Source organism: Crocodylus porosus, unplaced genomic scaffold (genome assembly GCF_001723895.1).
Source record: "Crocodylus porosus isolate Cpor-Errol unplaced genomic scaffold, CroPor_comp1, whole genome shotgun sequence".
Classification (NCBI taxonomy): Eukaryota; Metazoa; Chordata; order Crocodylia; family Crocodylidae; genus Crocodylus; species Crocodylus porosus.
The window spans coordinates 208,102,361-208,122,849 of record NW_017728886.1 but is presented as its reverse complement, the minus strand read 5'-3'; the positions used below and the strand labels follow the sequence as shown (position 1 = coordinate 208,122,849).

The following is a 20,489-nucleotide window of genomic DNA, read 5'->3' as shown; positions in this document are numbered from 1 at the left end:
AAAGCCTTCCGGAAGTCCAGGAAGACTATGTCCACTGCTACCCCTGCATCTAATGATCTGGTGATCTGACCATAAAAGGCCACCAGGTTGGTCTGACAGGACCTGCCACTGATGAACCCGTGCTGGTTGCCCCTAAGCATGCAGTCCCTAGCTGGCCCCTCATGGATGTGTGCCAACATAATTTTCTCAAACAGCTTGCCTAGGATCGAGGCAAGACTAACTGGCCTATAGTTTCCCGGGTCCTCCTTCCTCTCCTTTTTGAAGATGGGAACCACGTTGGCCCTCTTCCAGTCCTCCGGGACCACACCAGAGCACCACGAGTGCTCAGAGAGCCGTGCCAGGGGTCCTGCAATGACCTCGGCCAATTCCTTTAGGACTCTAGGGTGGAGATCGTCCGGGCCGGCTGACTTAAACACGTCCAGCCGCTCCAGAAGCCCCCTAACTAGTTCCACGTTAACCTTTGGCCCGGGTATGCCTCCCCTGGGGCCCGAGAGGGGCCCAGCAGGGAGGTGGCTGTTCTGGTCCCCACTTAGGAAGACAGAAGCAAAGAAATCGTTAAACATGTTAGCTTTGTCGTCTGGTGTGACGACCAAGTTTCCCAACGCGTCCTGCAAGGGCCCCACGTTACCCGTTACATTGTGGGAGATGGTATCAAAAGCCTTGCTAAAAATCAAGGTATACTACATCCACTGGTCTCCCCACATCCAGAGCCAGTCATCTCATCATAGAAGGCAATCAGATTGGTCAGGCATGGACTTGCCCTTGGTGAATCCATGCTGACTGTTCCTAATCACCCTTGCTGCTGACATACTTGTAGAAACCCTACTTGTTACCCTTGCTAGCTGCAACTCCAATTGTGCTTTGGCCTTTCTGACTGTATCCTTGCATGCCTGTACAATGCTTTTATACTCCTCCCTAGTCATCTGTCCAAATTTCCACTTCTTAAAAGCTTCCTTTTTGTGATTTAGTTTACTGAAGAGTTCCCTAATAAGCCAAGCTGGTGTTCTGCCATACTTGCTAGTCTTCCTACACATACGGATGGCTTGCTCCTGTACTGTGAGTAAGGCTTCTTTAAAGTACAGTCAGCTCCTAGTTTCCTCTCCCCCACAGACTGGCTTCCCAAGGGATCTTGCCCATGAGTTCCCTAAGCGAGTCAAAGTCTGCTTTTCTGAAGTCCACAGTCCTTACTCTGCTGGTCTCCATTCTTCCCTTCCTCAAGATCCTGAACTCAATCATCTCGTGGTCACCGCTGCCCAAGTTGCCATCTACCACTACATTCCCCACTAATGCTTTCTTGTTTGTGAGCAGCAAGTCAAAATAACATGGTCCCTAGTTAGCCACTCCAGCACTTGTACCAGAAAGCTATCCCCAGCACTCTGTAAAAACTTCCTGGATTGCCTGCACACTGCTATACTGCCCTCCCAGCAGATGTCAGGGTGATTCAAGTCCCCCATGAGAACCTGGGCTTGCGATCAAGGGAAGTTCTGTTAACTGTTTGAGGAAAACTTCATCCACCAGCTCCTCCTGGCTGCTATGGAGCAGACACCCACTATAACAGCTCTCTTGATGTACTCCCCCCCCTAAACTTAACCTAGATACTTTCAACAGTCCTATCTCCAGTTTCACACTGGAGCTCTGAGCAATCATACAGCTCTTTTACTTTAAGTGCAACTCCTCTTCCTCTTCTCCCCTGCCTGTTCTTCCTGAACAGTTTGTACCCATCCATGACAGTGCTCCAGTCATGCAAGCTATCCCACCAGGTCTCTGTTATTCCAATCATGTCATAGCTCCATGACTGTGCAAGGACTTCCAATTATTTCTCGTTTCTCAGGCTCCATGCATTCATGTACAGGTACCTGAGATAGCTAGTCTATTGCCCTGGTTTCTCACAAAGTATGGAAACCCCACCCCTGCTGCCACCTCTGACTTGCTCTTCCTCCTAGTCTTCCACTTCCCTCACGGCTTTGGTCTCTATCCCCCACTGAACCTAACTTAAAGCCCTCCTCACTAAATTAGCAAGCGTGTCTGCAGAGATGCTCCTCCCTCTCTTCGTCAGGTGGATCCCATCTCTTCCCAACAATCTTTCATCTTGGAACAACATCCCATGGCTAAAGAAGCCAAAGCTCCACTGGTGACACCATCTGTGCAACCAGGTATTGATCTGCAGGATGCACCTGTTCCTGCCCAGTTCCTTTTCCTTCACCAGAAGGATCAAAGAGAATATGACCTGAGCCCCACACCTTTCCATGGGTCCTTAGGCAGACTACTGTCCAAAGGTACTGTGATACCCAAAAGCTGGTCTAAATCCATCCCAACCATGCAGCTGGTCCAATAAGAGATATTACCCACAAAAACTCCTGCCTCTAGTACTAGTGAGTGAATTCTCGTTACTTGGAAACATTAATTTTTCAGTATTGTATATCAAGCTCTCTCTGAACAAAGATGGAAGGTTGTATGTCCTTTTCATTTTTTTTTAAAGCTATTTGCAAATATAATACAAGTACTATTTGGAGTCCCCTGCAGTTCAGTAGTAGGACCCTCGTCTACCACACAGGAGACCTAGGTTGATTCCCGAACACTCATACAACTACAGCCATGGAGGCACCAAACATCTGGACTCAGTCTGGTCTTTGGATTCTGTCTCAGTGGCCTGAAGGGAGGATGGAAGGTCTGGGCAGCCTTATAGTTTCATAGTGCTTAGGGTCGGAAGGGACCTAAACAGATCATCAGGTCTGACCCTCTGCCCCGGGCACAAACGAGTGCCAGAATCATAACACCCCAGCCAAATATCTGTCCAGCCTCCTCTTGAAGATCCCCAAGGTAGGAGACAGCCTTCACTCCTCCAAAAAAACCAAAACAAAACAAAACAAAAAAATCCTGCCCAGGCATGTGTATCAAAGGTCTGGGTGGCCCTCATTCATACACCATGATGCAGGAGGATTGACGGTTGCCACTGTAAGTAATATTTACAGCTTCTTAACTAAGGATGCAAATATACCAGTTTTAATGGCTACCAAGCACAAACAAAATTTAGCACTCTTCAGACTGCAAGTGGCCACTGCCTTGAGTGGTCAGTCAGTCTTATGACCCAGTCTTAAGCTTTTGCCTTTCTCTATTTGTTTTGATGAAGATGCTGCCTTTGAACACGTGCTTCCCCACAGTTCTGTATTGTTTTTAGTCAGGTCTTTGGAAAAATCTGCATGTGATCCCCATGCAAAAAAATTCTTATGCAAGCCAGAACTCTCCAGAGTTTCCCAATTTTACCATGTTTCTTCTATTAAATTTACACACTTATATTTTACTCTTGGATTTGTCACTGTTGGATTGGATAGCACACTGAAAATCATTTTTTCTAGATTTTGCAGAAGAGTTAAAAAAGTAAAAATTATACAGCTGACTACAATCCAGGCTTAAGATGTTCATCAAGTATAACACTGGCAAAAGAAATCTAAAATTTTACCTATTTCTTCCCAGTATTTAGAGCTTTTCTGGACAAGGATAAAACCTAAATATTGTTCTAGGAAAGACCAATTAAATACACAGACACAGATGCTTTCCAACAGGTGGCATGTTATAAGTTTTATACTTGCACTACTCAAGTAGTTGCATTTTACTACCATCCTATTAATGCTAAATTTTAACCTTCTTTAATCGCTTGAGTTCACTATCATGTTTTTTCTACTGCATGCCAGTAAATAGTGTATCCTGTGCTAGAAAGTACCAGAAGAGCTTCAATTTTAAACTGCAGAAAAAAGGGATGGCAAGAGAGGATTACATGATTACAGAACCATTTCACACAGGGAAACAGAATATATGATGTGCTAGCTGATTTTGAGATTACTAGAACAAAACAGTGGACAGTATGTGAAATGAAGATATTTACTATGAGTTTCCTTTAACAATTGTGACTTTCTACTCAATCCTTTAGCTATACATATGCAACTGAACATTTAAATGGACAAAAACTCATACAGTGAGTTTCTTTTCATATAGTTGAATTAAGTGTTGTTTTTGAATTTTTTGAAACAGAAACCTTTAATTCAATCAAGTTTCCTAAATAACTTTACTATTATTTTTACTTGGAAGGCTGTTCCCTGTGTATACCCTCCTACCCCATAGTGGTTTGTATAAAATCCAGCATATTTTCATGTAGTTTAATAGTTTATATTAAGGGCTCAAGATTCTATATGATCTTACAGATCATCATGCATGATGCATCTACAAATCTTTGCTCCTTGACGAAATGTTAGGGTTGCCATCCTTCTATATTTGAAACAGAAAAACAGCAAGAGAAAAAATAAAGAGATATGAGGAACCTCAAATAATAACTAAGGTTAACTATATCAAGGAGAGTTTATTCAAATTAGTGTACAGAGATAGTAAATAACCACTTTAAATTTAATTAACCATAGTTTTTTCAGAAGATCACTTTAATCCAGTTATAGTGTGCTCACTGCACTCTAGCAAATATGCCACTGTATTTTAATAGAAAAGAAAGCCAAGCTTTATTGAAAAGTGATCGTCCCAAATTGTTAGATTAATTTTTTAAAACCAATTACTTTGAGGTAAGCTAGTTGAAGTGGCAAATGGTTATAAAGTAAATTAAATCTATTACTCATTTGCTGCTTGGTATGTTTAGACTGCTGACTTTAAGTAAGTTTATTACCTGTGCACATAAAATCCTAATTGAACTTCAAGAAATGTATAATTGACTACTATCATTTCATGCTTTTAATATTTTATTAGCAGCAAGAAGCAGCATTTTTCAGGACAGGTAAGAATGTTGGCAAACAAAGAAATCCCAGCTGGTATAGAAAATAGGTATGTCCACAGCCTATAAAACAGAGAATATATGGCTACACTGGCAATACAAAATACCCCAATTTAGATCCGACTGTAAAACCTAGCTGTCACAAGAGACAAAAGGATCATCCAATTATCCATAAGCTCCACAAATTTAGCATATGAAATACTGGATTTCAGAAACTGCTTGCCAATTAAAACAGTTAAGTGCATTCTAAATTTACAACTTAAAGGCGGCAAAAGAAAAACAATACAAAGCAAAAGCTATTGATGGATTTGAAGGCAAAATTGAAATATGCACAGGTAAGAAGAGTAAAACTTGAAGATCCCAAGTTCTGCAAGCATTGTAGCTGCACTATAGACTTCCCATTATGTAGGAAGTATTTACTAAAACTTTAGGCATATTTCAAAGGCATCCATACTGAAGCAGCAGTGGGGCTATTAAGGCAGTTCTTAGCTTGTTTTTAAAGTACTCATGTCCAAAGCTATTTGTAGATGGCTATAAAAACGAATGCAGATTACACACTTAAAAAGCATCACAACAAATAATTTAGCTGTGTTAGTTTTCTCTCAATTAGCCACTCTCACTAAAATACCACTGAAGAAGACAGATGACTGAATTATTTAAAACTTCAGAAATGCAGATGCCAGTGCTTCAGCTATATGGATACTAAATATTTCCCCCTAAAGAGATTACAGCCAAATTGGTAAATGTAAAACAAAACTATTTATCTTCCTGAGTTGTTAAAAGACAATAATTTAAAGGGAAATATTTTATAATTTCTCCCACAAAAGGTTTCCACTTCTAAAAATGAATAGGTCAACAAAAGCAAAAGCAAAAAAAAAAAAAAATCCTGAAACATTAAACCTATTAAGAAACTTGCGACCTATCTATAAGCAGAGCTTGTACACTTCTGAAACATTATCAGAAAATGTAATCAAGATATGTTAAAAGTCTAATTATTGTTTATCCAAATTAATAATCTATTTTAAACAGAAAGTTTCATGAAACTAGCAAAACATTAATTTAGAGAATTAATTACATTTAAAAAGGAAACTAAACTTTTCAGACATACCAATATTCTGTGGATATGAGATCTCCATTTCCATCAATCATTAAGTCACTCTCTCCACATGATGACTTACTAAGATGTGCAACAAAATCTATGTAATTAGATCTCAAAATGCACACAACTACTGACCATGTGCAATATGGTGCATTAAGGCCTGAAACATTCATTAATTTGAAGTTTGCCTTAGCATGTGATGGAAGCTAAAACATGAAAGTTATGCTTTGATTCAGGAAAAAAAAAGTGTTGCCACAGTGAGCATGCATCCACCCATGCAAGCATGTGCACTTGCAGCAGCTCAAACAGAAGCGATGCCAATTTTAGCCAGGGCTTTTCACCTGAGTGTACATGCCCACACATGCACTTTGGTGTGGGGTATGTTGTGCCACTTGGGGCAAAATAACCCTGCCTGGCTCCCCCCAGATCTGCAGCCAGGGGGAGCTAGAGCCTGGCACCAGCACCTGTCCAGGTCCTAGCAGTACAAAAAGCTGCCCTGTCAAGTAGCTCAGGGCTACTTGTTCTCAGGACCTTCTGAGGCACAGCCAGTTGATACCTGGGGACATTACCCCTTGTGCCAGCTGGACTGCTGAAGCAACCCTGAGAGTTCCCTGCACCCTTCACCTACTGCAGCAGTCTGGCAGTGGGGGCTGCTGCCTGGTTGTGATCTGCTGCACATCTGCCAGACCCAGATGGGGACTGCACAGCCAATAGAGGCATCTGCCCCTCTGTGCCAGCTGCCAGTGGACTGTGGCTGCAGAGTTGGCCTTTGTGTGGCACTACTGTCATGTGTGCCCCCTGCCCGGCCATGTGGGCAGCTTATTGCCCAGATGTTCCCAGTGTGGTGTCCTGCTTTGAACTGTTAAAGCACGTCCTCCTAGCCACAAATGGCCAGGAGGCCAGCCACCTCCAGCTAGGTCCAAGGTGCCAGCTTTGAGCGGAGTCCTCTGCATGGGTCCTGCCACTTGCCTCCCTAGCAGGAATTTCGGTGTTCCCTATTTGCAAACTGAAAAATCCCCAATAAAAAAAAAATTCCAAAGCCATGTTCTTCCACAATTCAAACAAAAAACCACAAGAGAGAGAGATCATGTGCGCAATGCTTTATTGATATCTCTACAGTGTTAAAGCAATTAGGAAGCCTACCAGTGTCTCTATCGTCATCATAAAATTAATTCTAAATACCTATACATTTAGCTGTTTGCCTTTGGTTTTCTTACCATAGAGCAGTTAGAGCTCCCTGTGACCCCTTCTCTAACCAGGATGTGGGGACAGCTGCACCTGCAGCCACGTCTCCTGGCAGCGGGTCTCATCCTGTCTGGCAGTTGGGAACGCAGGGTGTGCGCTGGGGGGATGTGAGTAGGTGTGGGTAGATTGTGGGGGGACTGCTCGGGAGGGGTGGTTCCCCTTACTTACCAGCAGGAGCCTGGGTCCAGCTCTCTGCGGCAGGCACACTGCCTGCTCTGCACGGGCAGGCAGCATGCTTCAGCACCAGGGTGAGGGCCAGCTATAGAGACACACTGGCTAGCTACCAGAGCATCTCTGTGGAGCACCCAGCCTCCAGTTGCCTCAGGACACAGTCCGGGACTGCACCCTTTTTTCCTCCTACAGTTTTTTTGACCCCTGGATATCCAGGTGTCTAATATTGCCCCCATGCTGCAAATTTGCAACATGGGGAATGTTTTATCATTCCGCACATGCCTCTTGCAGTGTCTCAAAGTGCTCTGAGATGCTGCAAGATGCACATACGCTCTCATGCAGACACGCCCGATGGGTTCAAAGAAATTCTTCTAAGTGAAAAACAAGCGTTAGCCACTAAAATGTCATCTCTTTGCTTGCAGTCTTCTTCGCTAGCTCCACTGTTAACCTCAAAATCTTTGGTAAACGAAGTACAGTTAAATAACGAGACTAGTTAGTCTCACAACTCTTATCTAGAAATCAGTGGATAGCAATTAAACTGTCAGCAATCATGCCAAGTTCAAGATGGCACCGATTAGAAAAAAAAAAAAAAGTTACAGGCAAGAGCATAAATGATTACAGGTATTATTCAGAAAGGAAGACTCATAGACCAGATCGGATGAGGTTTTCAAAGCCATGGAATAAATTACAGTGTATGTAGCTCTGACAGAAGCTTAAGAAAATAAAAGCTGTTTGGTGGCAAGGCCAATTTTCCCTTGGAGTTCCAAAGGCAAGAGAAGAAAAGTATTACTTGCAGGACAAAAGGAGATACCTAGATCAAATCAGATGAACTTGAAAAGGCAATTTTAAGTTAAACAATTTTCTTCATTTTCCTGAAATTCTGATTTGAAAGCATAAAATTTAGAATATCATCCCTGCACTCCTGCTAAATGATTTTGCTATAAAGCACATGCTCCTTTATAGGCACAAAACAGGTTGAAATATCTGAGACAACAGCACCATTAGAAAGATAAAAAAATATTTCTGACACTGTCCAAACCATCAGTGCACTGCTTCCATAGTTTATAACTACTACAAACAAAACACATTGACCTAAACATATTCTAACATTGGTGTTAGCATCTTTAAGATCACAATTGTTTTTTTCCCCCTGATAATTATATGTTATTACTTTAAATACTGTCTACCTCCCCTGTAATCCTGTGATTTATAACTGTTTGGGTTATACCTAGCTTTATTATGGCACTAGATGTGGTTAAAAGTTCAAGAAGATTCATTTAGGAATACTGAATTCAATTTTTTATATTATTAATTGTAAAAAAACAAGTAAAGCAATTCAAAAATCTTCTTATACATAACACTTGTAGAATGCTACTAATAAGTGTAACACATGAATTCCTAACCACAAGAAATACTAAACGAAAAGAACCAGTTATATCAACTATAAACATACTATAAATCAGCTTGGCACAAAACACTATTACTATCTGCCTCAATATATTCCCCTTCCAACCCACAAAAGCAAGTCTAGTTGTACAAAATAATGAAGGCACCAAAAACAAAACTTAAGAATAAACTACTGTAACAATGCTAGGTTCTTACCCTACGCATGGCTTCCTCCTCCTCTTGACGCTTTTCATAATGTGCAAAGTCATCAAAGATTGAGGTGGTATGCTTGAAAGTAGCAATTATTTTAAGCACTTGCTTCGCTTTTTCTAGGGGTACCTCTTGAGTGTCCCTCGAATTGGTAACTGGTTTGTTGTCATTGTTTTCCAAACGAATGTGCCGCAGCTGGTTATTAGGAACGTCTTTGACAAAGATCCACTTAACATCAAACTTCCCCTTCCACTTATCCTGAGACCAGACTCCAGCATATGCATTGTAGTCCACAACAGACTTCATCTCAGCCACTCCACAAAAATGTCCACTACCATTCACACTGAAGAGTAAATAGAGTGGACCTTTTCCATTCAGGGAACGGTAAGCAGCATCCAAACGTTTATTACCATGTTCAGTACTACACCAGATAGAGTACTTAATGGAGCGGTGTATATCATCCTCTGAATAGCTTTTGATTATAAACACACGTCCATTCTTCAGATTCCAATCGAAGTCTTTGGGATTATAGTTGTTTATGGCCTTTAGTTTCTCCAGCACTGGATGCACCTCTACACCAGAAGGTGAAGAGCTGACAGGTACAACACCTAAACCAAAGTTCTCATTGCCAGCTCCATTGTTCTGGCTGAAGCCCACACCCCTATTACGAGGAGCCACCCAGCGGTTCTGCAGCTGTTGCTGCTGCAACTGGTGAGGCTGGGCCTGCTGCTGAGGTCCTTGTTGCTGCTGTGGTTGCTGTGGCTGAGGCTGCTGTTGAGGCAGTTGGCTTTGCACCAATGGTGGTGGTTGAATTAATGGCTGAGGCTGCTGGATAATAGTCTGAGGAGGCAGTACTGGTTGGATAGGGGGTGCTTTCACCACTGACCCCTTGTCATCCCAAGTTCCAATATTCATGTTGTGTTTTATAGGTGGAGGTGGCACAGCAGGGCCTCCAATTCCCACATTACCTTTAGGCTTGAGTTTCGGCTGAGGTTTAGCAGGCTTCCTAGCAATGGCAGCCCATGAGGTTGGTTTAGGTGCTGAACTGCTAACTGGGGGCACACTATTTGCTGCAATGCTGGTCATACCTGTACTGCTCAGAGCTGAACCTACAGTTTTTGTCACAGCAGCTGTCATATCCCCACCAATTTTCAGTCCAGTCATGCCTTGCTCAATGCTGTTAATCCCAGGCACCTTGCTCAAAGTATCATTGCCAAATCCAGCCTGTCCATCTGCTATGGCTCTACCAAGAGAGCTGGGAGGGTAGCCATAGCTGCTGCTATAAGCAGAGCTTTGTGTTGATTGTCCCTGAGATCCACTTGTCCCCCATGTAGAGAAATCTGCATTCCCAGGAAAAAAATTAAATCCATGCTGACCAAGGAACGGAGGGGTATTTCCTAATGCCCCAGGTTGACTAAACACACCGTCAGGTATGTAATGGTGTTCACCATTGCTCATCTGTCCATAGGTTGTCAAATATGGCATCGGAGGGTCTCCTGCAGTGGACCACGCTGCTTCACCTAGAGAGTATGGAAATCCAATGGATGGAGCATAATAACTAGGCATGTATGGGTCTGACATTGGTGGATAGCTGTTACTCTGCAAGAAAATAAAGCAAAAATTAGTGCTATGCACATAATTCAAGAAAGCATGCCAGACAAAACACCGTAAGAAATGCCAGCATTCCATTTCTAATGTTCAATTATTTTTCCTGCATAAATGTCAAACTATTTTTTATTCAAAACTGATAGCTTTATAAATACCAGAAGCAACATTTTTCAGAACTGAATGGAGTATAAATACACTTCTGTCATGAGGAAAAAGTTAAATATGTAATGGAATATGTAATAAAGTAAAGGTACTAGTTGTCATCCTCAAGACAGCAAGACAGGAGGAGAATAACCTGTCAAAGTAGAGCAATAAAGAACACTAGAAGTGTTCAAAAAGCTAGATTTAAGATACTCAATTATCAGAAAGAGTCTATTCCATTGACATGAACAAGATGCTCAAGAAAGAAACACAAGTGCTGAGACATAAAACAGTTATCCCTGAATTTACAAAACCCAACTGTTCTTTCTTCAGATACAAAGCCATTCAATAGGCTTCCTTATAACTTATTAATAGAGAAACATGAAATAATTTAGCCTTTCCTAAAAAACTGATACAAAAAAGCTCAAACCATTCAGTTTTACTGACTAAAGCTTTAAGTAATACATCAAGCAAGCAGTCAAATAGAGCTAGGTGTGAATTTAGTTATAATTCCATATATTTGGCATTCTGAGCCATAAGCATGTATTACTGTTCTTAAAATTATTTTTAAAAGAAATGTATATGCTATTTATGAAAAGTCATTTTTCATATCCACAGAATTAGAACTGATATAGAACAGCTTTAGAGAGAAAAGCTGGAATATTCATAAGCTAAGCACCCACATTAAATATTGATTTACATTTAAAATTGTCAGGCACATACATAGAAGTGGCCTGAAGTTAGTATGAACAGCTGCTGCTTACACCAACTTCTCCTAAGTAGCAAAGCACACAAATAACAAAGATAGTTATGTTTAAGGGCTAAGTTCTCACAGTATTTAGTATTTTAGCACTCAAGTACTAATATTATCTATGCAAGGATCTCTGATATAGTTTGACACGTTTTCCCAGATGTAAAGTGACTGAATGTTGTTTATACAAGGTAGTGAGATGAATACAGGGTCTGTAGCAAAGATGGCAATCCATCAAAGGTACTTAAACAGCCCCCGTATCACCCTATATTTTAACACTTTCATCTTCCCATCCTTAAGCCAAAAAACTTCATTCAAAACATGTGCCACAGACAATGCTAAAACTACTAAATGAAGGCATTTTAAAAATGAAACCTATAAATATTGCCAATCCATAAATAGTGCTTCATGATTTGTAAGTATGACTGCAATTTTTTGGTATTCTTATTAGGAATAAAAATGCCAGTAAGAAATAAGATTTCAGTGTTTTGATGGAGGGTACAAAAGCATTTGCCTGTCTTGTACACAGACAGTAGAAATAAACCCATGTCTCTAACCATTTAAGGGTGGATCTCAAACATGATTCAATGGTCTAGTGAAACATCTGCTTGCTCCCAAGGCTTCAGAAATACAGCTGCTAGGAGGGCAAATTATTCAGCTCTTTTGGAAGATGCAGCACAAACTTACTTGAAATATGTGATGTTGCTTTGAAAAAAATGCCATATGCCATCTTCCTTCAGCAGAATTCAGTATAGTGTTGTGACATTAAAGGAGATAGGAAGGCAGGGAAAAATGCCAAAGGCCATTTATATGTTATCTCCACTTCCTCCTCCTCCTCCTAAAGAATCCTGCAACTTTTAAATGTTCCTTAATTATTAAATTAGATGTATAAAAATTTTAAAATGAATCTGCATTCCTGAAGCATACAGAATTCAAAACTCTTCATTCACTTATTGTCATAAAAGTTACACACAAGAAGGTGGTGACATTAAATTTCAATTCATTAGGTTAATCGTGTATAGTATTTTCATCAACTTCAGTGAAAATCAAGTCTTCACAGCTAATATTACTCTTAGCCAAGGAACTGCTTTTTGGGCAGGGAAGCGGGGGACAATAAACTGTTTTTCAGGGTATGATAAACAATACTTTTAAGATCGAAAAAGCTGGAAAAGTTGTTTAACATTAAAGGATACTAAAATATACAAATATATTAACAATGGAAAATTTTAACTAAAATTCCATTTTTTTACTTTTACTTTTTAATGTTTTCAATAGCAACTCTTAAAAATTTAGTTTTTAAATGACAGTATATGCCAGGGGCAGGCAATTATTTTGGGTGGAGGGCCACTTACTGAGTTTTGGCAAGCCATTGAGGGCCACATGACAGGCAACCAGGGGCAGATAAACATATTATTTTTTATTTGGGGTGGGGAGGGGTGGCATGGGCTGGATAGAATGGCCTGGCCCCCAGGCCACATTTTCCCCACCCCTGGTATATGCCAATCATTAAATTATATATCTAGTATCCATGCAATCAGTTGCATACATATTATCCAAGGTGAAGGAAACTTAGTTGGACCGACTACAAATATATTTCATATCACTTACCTGATTTGTCTGGCTACTTAGATATGGCTCAAAATCATCATCATTTACTGCATCCTTTTGATGAATCGAACCGTTTTGTACTGAAACTAAAAGTAAGTCTATGTCAGGAATGCTCTTTAAAGTTACAATAAAGCCCTTCTAAATTAATCCCAACTCAATTCCAAATATTTTGCTATCTGTACTGTCAATTGCCTGTACTCTTATTTTGGTGAAATGTGGAACATCTTGTTATACTATTACTTGTTGAATTTATTTTAGAGCATTTGAAAACCAGTGCTTCTCTATCTAAGAATAGAAACAAAATAAGGTAGCAAATTCTACCATGCACTTACAACCAGTAGACACAAAGTGACTGCAATAAACCTCTTGGAAAATGTCATTTAAAGTGTCATTTTAATAAATACATAATATACTCTTTACAAGTAACTAAAATACAGGTTCCTAAATGTTTAAATCTTAATGACATTTTATCAAGTTCACCTGTTTAGGTGAAAAATATTGACAAAAAGTATTCTAATTAAGATACCACAGTTAGAATGTTTTCTATTAACAGAAAAGGAAAACTAATGTTTTATACACTATAGAAGTCTGATGGCACAGAATTCTTTATCCAGAAGAACGTATCACTTATGTGGCATAATTTCACAGTGCAGGAGTGTGTCATAGCAAATCATTTTTCCTGCAGTTACAAGAAAAAATACAAATATATTCAGTATTGTTGTCTACAGAAGGCCTACACAATGCAGAACAAAAACTCTTAAGTCACAGTTCATGCTCAACCAATGAACCTCCACTAAACAACAGAATTTAACTTTATAGTATCAACTAATGTAAAAATGCCAGATTTTTTTCATTGCACAACAGACCTTAGTGTATTAGGGTGGCATACAAACAACACTGACCACTGTATGGTACATTAAATCATTTTGTAAAGACATAAAAGGACAGGTCCCTGCCTCAAGGAGTTTCCAGTCTGAACATAAACATCTCTGGAAACATACATGAGTATTCACAAGCCATGAACACATTTCTCCCAGGTGTACCCCAGCAAGATCAGCCATTAGCAGGCTAGAACCTGTTTAAAGTGAGGCACTTGGAAGGTGGTTGGGAAATTCATGAGTATGAGCTTCTTGACCACACATTCTACAGATGAAGGCTGAGTTTCAAAGCTGTGTGATTTTCCTCATGTGCAATTCTTTGGTTGGGAATCAATAAACTTAGTGAGAAGGGTGATGTTTAAAGACCCACTTTAGCCACTCTGAAACAGAAAGTTCCAATCATGAGAAGCAGAATGCATCAGACTGACTCAGTTATTTGACTGGAAACAAAAAAAGTTGTTTCTGTGGTTACCTTCTTTTGTCAAAATCCTCTGAAAAAGTATATACAGCCATGAATCTAAATTAAAAAGTTGAAGACTTAGAGTTGAGTGACACTCATTTTACAAATCTTAAGTTGCAAACTAGCTTGTCCCCATCCCAACAATTTTGTAAAGTTTCCATGATTGCGATTATATATAATCAAAGGCAACTGTGAAGCTAAAGCTGTACTATAGTGACTAAGTAGCAGGAATCATTTAGCAATATCACTTATGATGTCAAGAAAATATAAGTGAAACAAACTACTGTACCAGCTCCAGGAGCTGACAATTCATGTCTTAAGGCAGGAAGCAAGTGTGCATGCAGTCCTTTCATTTATATATAATCAGAATCCTTGTTGGTATTTTTAACAAAAGAAAAATTAAGAGCATGCCTAATTCCTGTAAGCCTTAGTTTTTCAGCAATTCAGGCAGTAGTTACAAAACACCTGACACCACAACGATTATATTAAAAAAATTTAAAAAAACCAAAAAAAAAAAAACCCCAACCATATTTTGAGGTCACAGATAAATGGTTAAGCCAAAAATAAATAAATAAATAAAAATCCCCCCCCCCAAAAAAGGGAGGAGTAGGAGGGAAGAATACAGATAAACTGAGACACAGAAATACTTAAAGGTTCAACTAAGATTAATTAAAGTAATGTAATGAAGTTGCCTAGACTTTTCCCCAAAATAAAAATATATCGCTTGAGTTACACTATTGAAACAAAAACTAGAAGTGCATATACTCATATTAAATTGAGAGCAGACAATAAAAATGCTTTAATGAGCTGAAAGAATACAATTCTTCTTATGTCTGGCTCAGCTGCACAGGATGGTGGATCCACAAAAAGTCTATTGTCAGTGTCACTTAAAAAAAAACGGGTTCATTACTTGGTCTAAACTAAACAGTAAGGATAGGGCCACAACTCAGATGCAATGGTTAATAATAAGATGATTAAGGAATCCAAATTTTTCAAAAACAAACAAAAACAACCTACTAAACACAGTTTGAGAAACATATCGCTTATGCCAGCAGCAGAATCCTTCTATCTGAAGTAATTCTCTCATACTAAGAATTGGCATTAAATTTCACTCTGAAATGAGTGTTTTTGGTGGTCTAGGAGATATTTAAAAATAAATCTATATTAAGTTGTTTGTCTTACTTTGTCCAGCCATGAGATTTCTAAGGCTGGATCTTCCTTAAAAAAATGTATTTGCTTTCTTACTTTGTCTGTAGCCACATCCTAAGCCACAGAAACATAAAACAGTTCTAGACTGCCAGGCTGTCATACTCCCAAAGATGAAATTCAGCATTGATAATGTTTTATTTTAGCTTTTCATTCTGTGTTGGACTACCCTATTCAAAATAATGGATTTAGCCCTGCATATTTAAAGAGTCTTCTAAAAATGGACCACAGTACATACCCCATTCCAAGAAAGCTAAGCAAACAATGTTTCAACTTAATCTTTGCCCAGCTCAAACTAGTAAATAGTCTATTGTGCCCCAAAAATCCACTACCTCAAATGTTAGCTTGAACATGAAATATTTCTTTTTCGTTCTTTAAAATACAATTTACAGGTAACACAATTAAGTCGTAAATTTTAAATAGCTCAAATGCAGAATACACTCTTGTGGTCTTTTTATTTTTTTCACCTTTAGATAATAATTGGTAGCAAATTATTATGGTACATTGATCTTCACCAGCTAGGGATACAAAGATGGAAGAACTAACTTTACATTAAAAGACTTCAGTTTTTCTTAACCAATGTGTAAGATAGGTATATGAAGTTTCCATTCCCATACGTCAGTGTAGATGAGACTTCACACACCTAAACAGCTTTATTTAAGAAAACGTTACTGTATAAAATGAAAGATAACAGGAAAGTATCAAGTTCTACATGTACTTTAGTTTTAACATACTACAATATACAAAATAGAAGGCAAAAAAAGATTTTTTTTGTATGAATAACCAAACTTTCCTACAAGGCACTTTTTATGCACTGAAACCTGCTCTAATTGACAATGTGTCAATAACTGTGTACAAGATGACAATTTTAAGTGATGAAGAAACTTAAGGAGAACATTTTATTCAATCAGTTCTCATAGAGGCACAAAATGCAGGCTTTTTTTGGCCTAAAACTAAAATAAAATCTCACTATTTTTGGTTGGCACATGGTGCTTTCCCCCACAATTTGTAACGAGCTGCCTACACGGTGTCAAAATAAATTGAACTAGACCACACAATTTAGCCACTTCCATAGTATCATTTAATAAAGAGAACATATCTGCTCTTATATCTTAACATTGTGCCTTCTTAAACCACGATAGCTTATCCCAATTACTATTATTGTTAACTTCCTACTACCTCCATTCCAGATGCCATTAACTGCCCTTTTTCCATTTTCAACCATGCTAATCCCCCAAGTATGGAATGCACTCCCCAAAGTAATCTGTCAATCCTGTACACTTTTTCCTTAAAGTCTCCTTAAATAACAAGCATGCCATGCTGCCTGTAAGCAATTACCAACTGTTAATGCTCAAGCAGTAGAGACCACAAGCACCTAATATATACCCTTGAAACAGCCTCTAAAGTCATGTCTACACCATGCAGTACAAACCTAGAATGAATGCAATGTAGCTGCCTTAGAGAAGTGACGGGTGCACACCAGTAGATATGTCACAAAAGCATGTTTAAAGTGGTAGCGGGTACACATTAATAAGGCAGTTACAGTGGATGCATTTCAGGTATTCCACCCACAGACAGATATGCCATGTTGCACAGTAGCCACAGCCCCACACCCAGGTCTTTGACAATGCAGACACGACCTGAATAACTCAACTAACTGCCCACAAAACTAGTTTATGTCACCAAAATACTCTCATTAACTTTCTCTTTAATCTGTTAAAATGTATTTCCTTAACTATTAAGTAATTTGGTGCTGGAACTGTCTTTTCCAGAGGTGAATCTTGCCTAGTTCAAAGAGATCAATTAAGTCTGACCAGGATATGGTTTTTAAAAAAAGTTTTATTAGAAATACACATTCTACAGTATTCTCAAATCTCACCAAACTATGCTAGTGTAGATAAATGAAAGTAAAACTGACTACCATATTTTCAATATCAAATGCTTGCAAAACAACCCAGGAATAAAATCCCTTAAATTCTACTTCAAATACATGTTATTGTTAAAGCACAGGAGTGGACAAATTTTGACCTGGTTAAGGTTTTAAAACTAACACAAGAAAATACAGGAACTTTGATGTTTAAGAACAAGAGGTAGTTTTGTATTTCACACTGTCTACACAAGGGTGTAGGTGAGGGGGGAGAAGCATAAAGGGGCAATTAAAAGCCAGCCTTGGGAAGGGTGCTGTTACCAAAATGAGAGAACAAAAATGGAGGAAGGTATGGGGTTATGCAGTGATATAATGGACAAAGTGAGAGAGAAATTTCAGTTTTCACTAGCTACAACCCGAGATGCTGATGGAACGCCAAGGAAAAGTACCAAGTACAAAAGATAAATTGGGAATCACCTGTACCAATGTGACGTGTTACTGTGGATACAGATAAAACTGCACAGACAGAGCATAGGAGTGAGAGGGACAAAGACAACAAACATGTAAAGTGACAGTTCCTAGAGAGATCCTTGGATCAACTCAACTAGTAAACATGCAATATGAATGGTAAAACCCTCTTTCATTTGAAGTTCTAGTAACAAGTGCAACATTTCTAAGAGTGACTACATTATGAAAAAAATCCCACACTTAAACAAAATAAAGCTCCCAGTTCAAGAACGCACTTTAATGTTAAATATCATTGACCACCTTCCTACTATATTATATGCTATTTTACCTATTATCAGGCATTCACACAAGATAATTCCTACATGTGAAAACAGCAAGAAGCATGTTTACTCCATACATCATACATGTTGCATTCTGTCTACTATATCACAGCCCAACTGCTTAGCTCCCAAGGAAATGAATACACATTAAAAAAATTAAGCAAGGAAAAACAGAGGGCATCAAAGAAAATGAATGATATTTACAAAACAGATGTTTAGAAAATCAGAACAGAAAGCAATCATAAAATATAATTCTAAAAGTCAGTAAGTCATTTAGACATTGGCTTTTCCAGGGAGGATGAAGGAGAACTGTTTAGGAAAATTTGTGTGGGTAAAGAAAGCCAAAACAAGTGTGGTGTTTAAAGATCATAAGCAAAGCACTGACAGGGGAAGAAGAGAGAAACTAGAGAAATACTAGGAAGAATATTCTGTACTGTAGTCAAAATGAAAAAGAAACCACTGAAGGTTTCTGGAACTGGAGGGATGTCATCCATTCAGAGTGAGGAAACTTGAAACTGGCATGATCATCTCTCTTTATTGTTTATCTATCCAAAAGACCCTCTCATCTGGTATTAGTACACCAGCCCTACTCAAGTGCCTACGCATACTTGCCCAGCTATAGTACAAACATTTTCCCTGAAAGATAGCTATATGGAAATAATTATATCATCTTATTTGATTAATCATGAACTATTTACTTTGGTCAGTAGATAAAAGCATTTTTATAGTGATGTATCATTATACAATATTAAAATGACTGGAAAATATTCCTTTGGTATCCTATTTCTAATTATGCTGCTGTGATAAAATGGATTGCAAAGCATTGTGAAATTACATTCTCTTCATATGATTTGTTGAACAGTCATTTACCTCTACAAACTGTAGGCTCACGGACTTTGACAGAGACACAAAAGAGGAACTTACCTTTATTTCCTTGTCCTTTAGGTCTCTGTATATAGCCATATTAAAAAAAAAGGAAAAACAAACAAGTTAACAACAACGATAAACCTCAAATGTGAAACTTCAGGGTAGATTACTTAAGGTTTGTGGTTAATAGTTTAAAGGAAAATTCAATTACAGCCCAAACTTCAATATTTCAAAAATAAGGTTTTATGAGGCCCAAGAGATTTTCTTATACATCTCAAATTCCACTGTAAACTTTTCTTTTTTATTTTTGACATAAGCTATTCTGCACGGTTGAAAACCTAAAATCTCCAACAATGGGAACTGGGAAGGTAAACTGACTTTGAGCCTGCTTATCCAAGATTAGAGAAATACAGGCAAGCAATGAACAAAGAATAAAGCTCTAAAGGAAATTTTAAGACCATTTTCCTTTCTAATAGCCTAATAACCTGGTATTACTAGCATAAAAAACTGTTTATTGTTTGAGATAGTTTATGGTGACAGATAGGGAAGGGCCCATTACTGAAGGAACTTGTCAAAAATTTACAAGTGATGTACACTTTTTGTGCTTTTCAGATACTCAAAGTGAGCAGGCAAAATGGGATTGAGCATGAACCTGAGATGAAGGCCACATTGTTGTCTTTTTCTAGTTCCCAGTTCTGTCAATTGCATGGTTTCCCCGGTGCCATTCCTCTGAGGCTTCCACACAAGGAACAGGGATAATATTTCACGAAGGTGTTCAAGGATTAGTAACTACAAACCACTTTTAATCTGTCAAGTGATATTACAACAATGCAAGTCACAATCTGAATTTCTTCCATAACAGAGCAGAGGGGTGGGGGACGGAGAAAAGATACAAATGGCTGCTAGGCCATGAGCTGCCAATGCATCTCTCCACCTGCAGGCATCGCTGAGCTTGAGTGGGCCCCTTGACTTCGTCACTCTAACCATTTGCTCTCCAATTAGTCACTTCTTCCCCCAGGCAGAGACTAATCCCTCAAACCAGAAAAAAAAAAGAAAAACACCTACAAGCACAGACCAGTTAGGATGCACAGGAGAGATGAAAAAACTAGGAGACAGGTATGAGGAGTAGTGGGCAGAGTGGGAGGGATGTCTTCCACACCGGCACCCAGGAAACTGGGGAGCAGGCAAAACACAGAAGGGAAAAAGAAAAGGGAGGCTCGGAGGCCAGAAAGTTTCCAGGAGTGGCAGAGGCCTACGGAAAAAGCAAAGGCCCAGGCAGCATGGGACAAGGAGGGGAAGCAATGGGAGGAAGACCGAGAGCGCGAGGCCTCCAGGCAGGGAAAGGAGGGAGCAGCCACCAGGAGGCCGAGGCGCAGCGTAAAGTGAAGGAAGGGCCGGGCCGGAGAGAAGAACGGAGAAGCCCGGAGCGAGGG

The 20,489-nt window shown here is 39.2% G+C and overlaps 1 protein-coding gene across 3 annotated transcripts in view; it reads right to left on the bottom strand.

The window, feature by feature from the left end:
- YTHDF3 (YTH N6-methyladenosine RNA binding protein 3) overlaps positions 1-20,391 on the bottom strand; it is a 41,311-nt gene extending 20,920 nt beyond the window's left edge. Inside the window, exons 1-4 of one of the 3 annotated variants that reach the window (XM_019548570.1) lie at positions 19,709-20,391; positions 19,114-19,138; positions 12,991-13,076; positions 8,889-10,481 (exon numbers count right to left, since the gene is read on the bottom strand). In XM_019548570.1, coding sequence (XP_019404115.1) covers positions 8,889-10,481; positions 12,991-13,076; positions 19,114-19,138; positions 19,709-19,726 — 1,722 coding nt within the window. In that variant the 5' untranslated portion in view covers positions 19,727-20,391. Of the gene's footprint in view, positions 1-8,888; positions 10,482-12,069; positions 12,168-12,990; positions 13,077-13,567; positions 14,794-19,113; positions 19,139-19,708 lie in introns of those variants that run through there. The other 2 variants (XM_019548584.1, XM_019548577.1) reach the window with 2 other exon arrangements.
- Between the last annotated feature and the right edge of the window lie 98 nt (positions 20,392-20,489).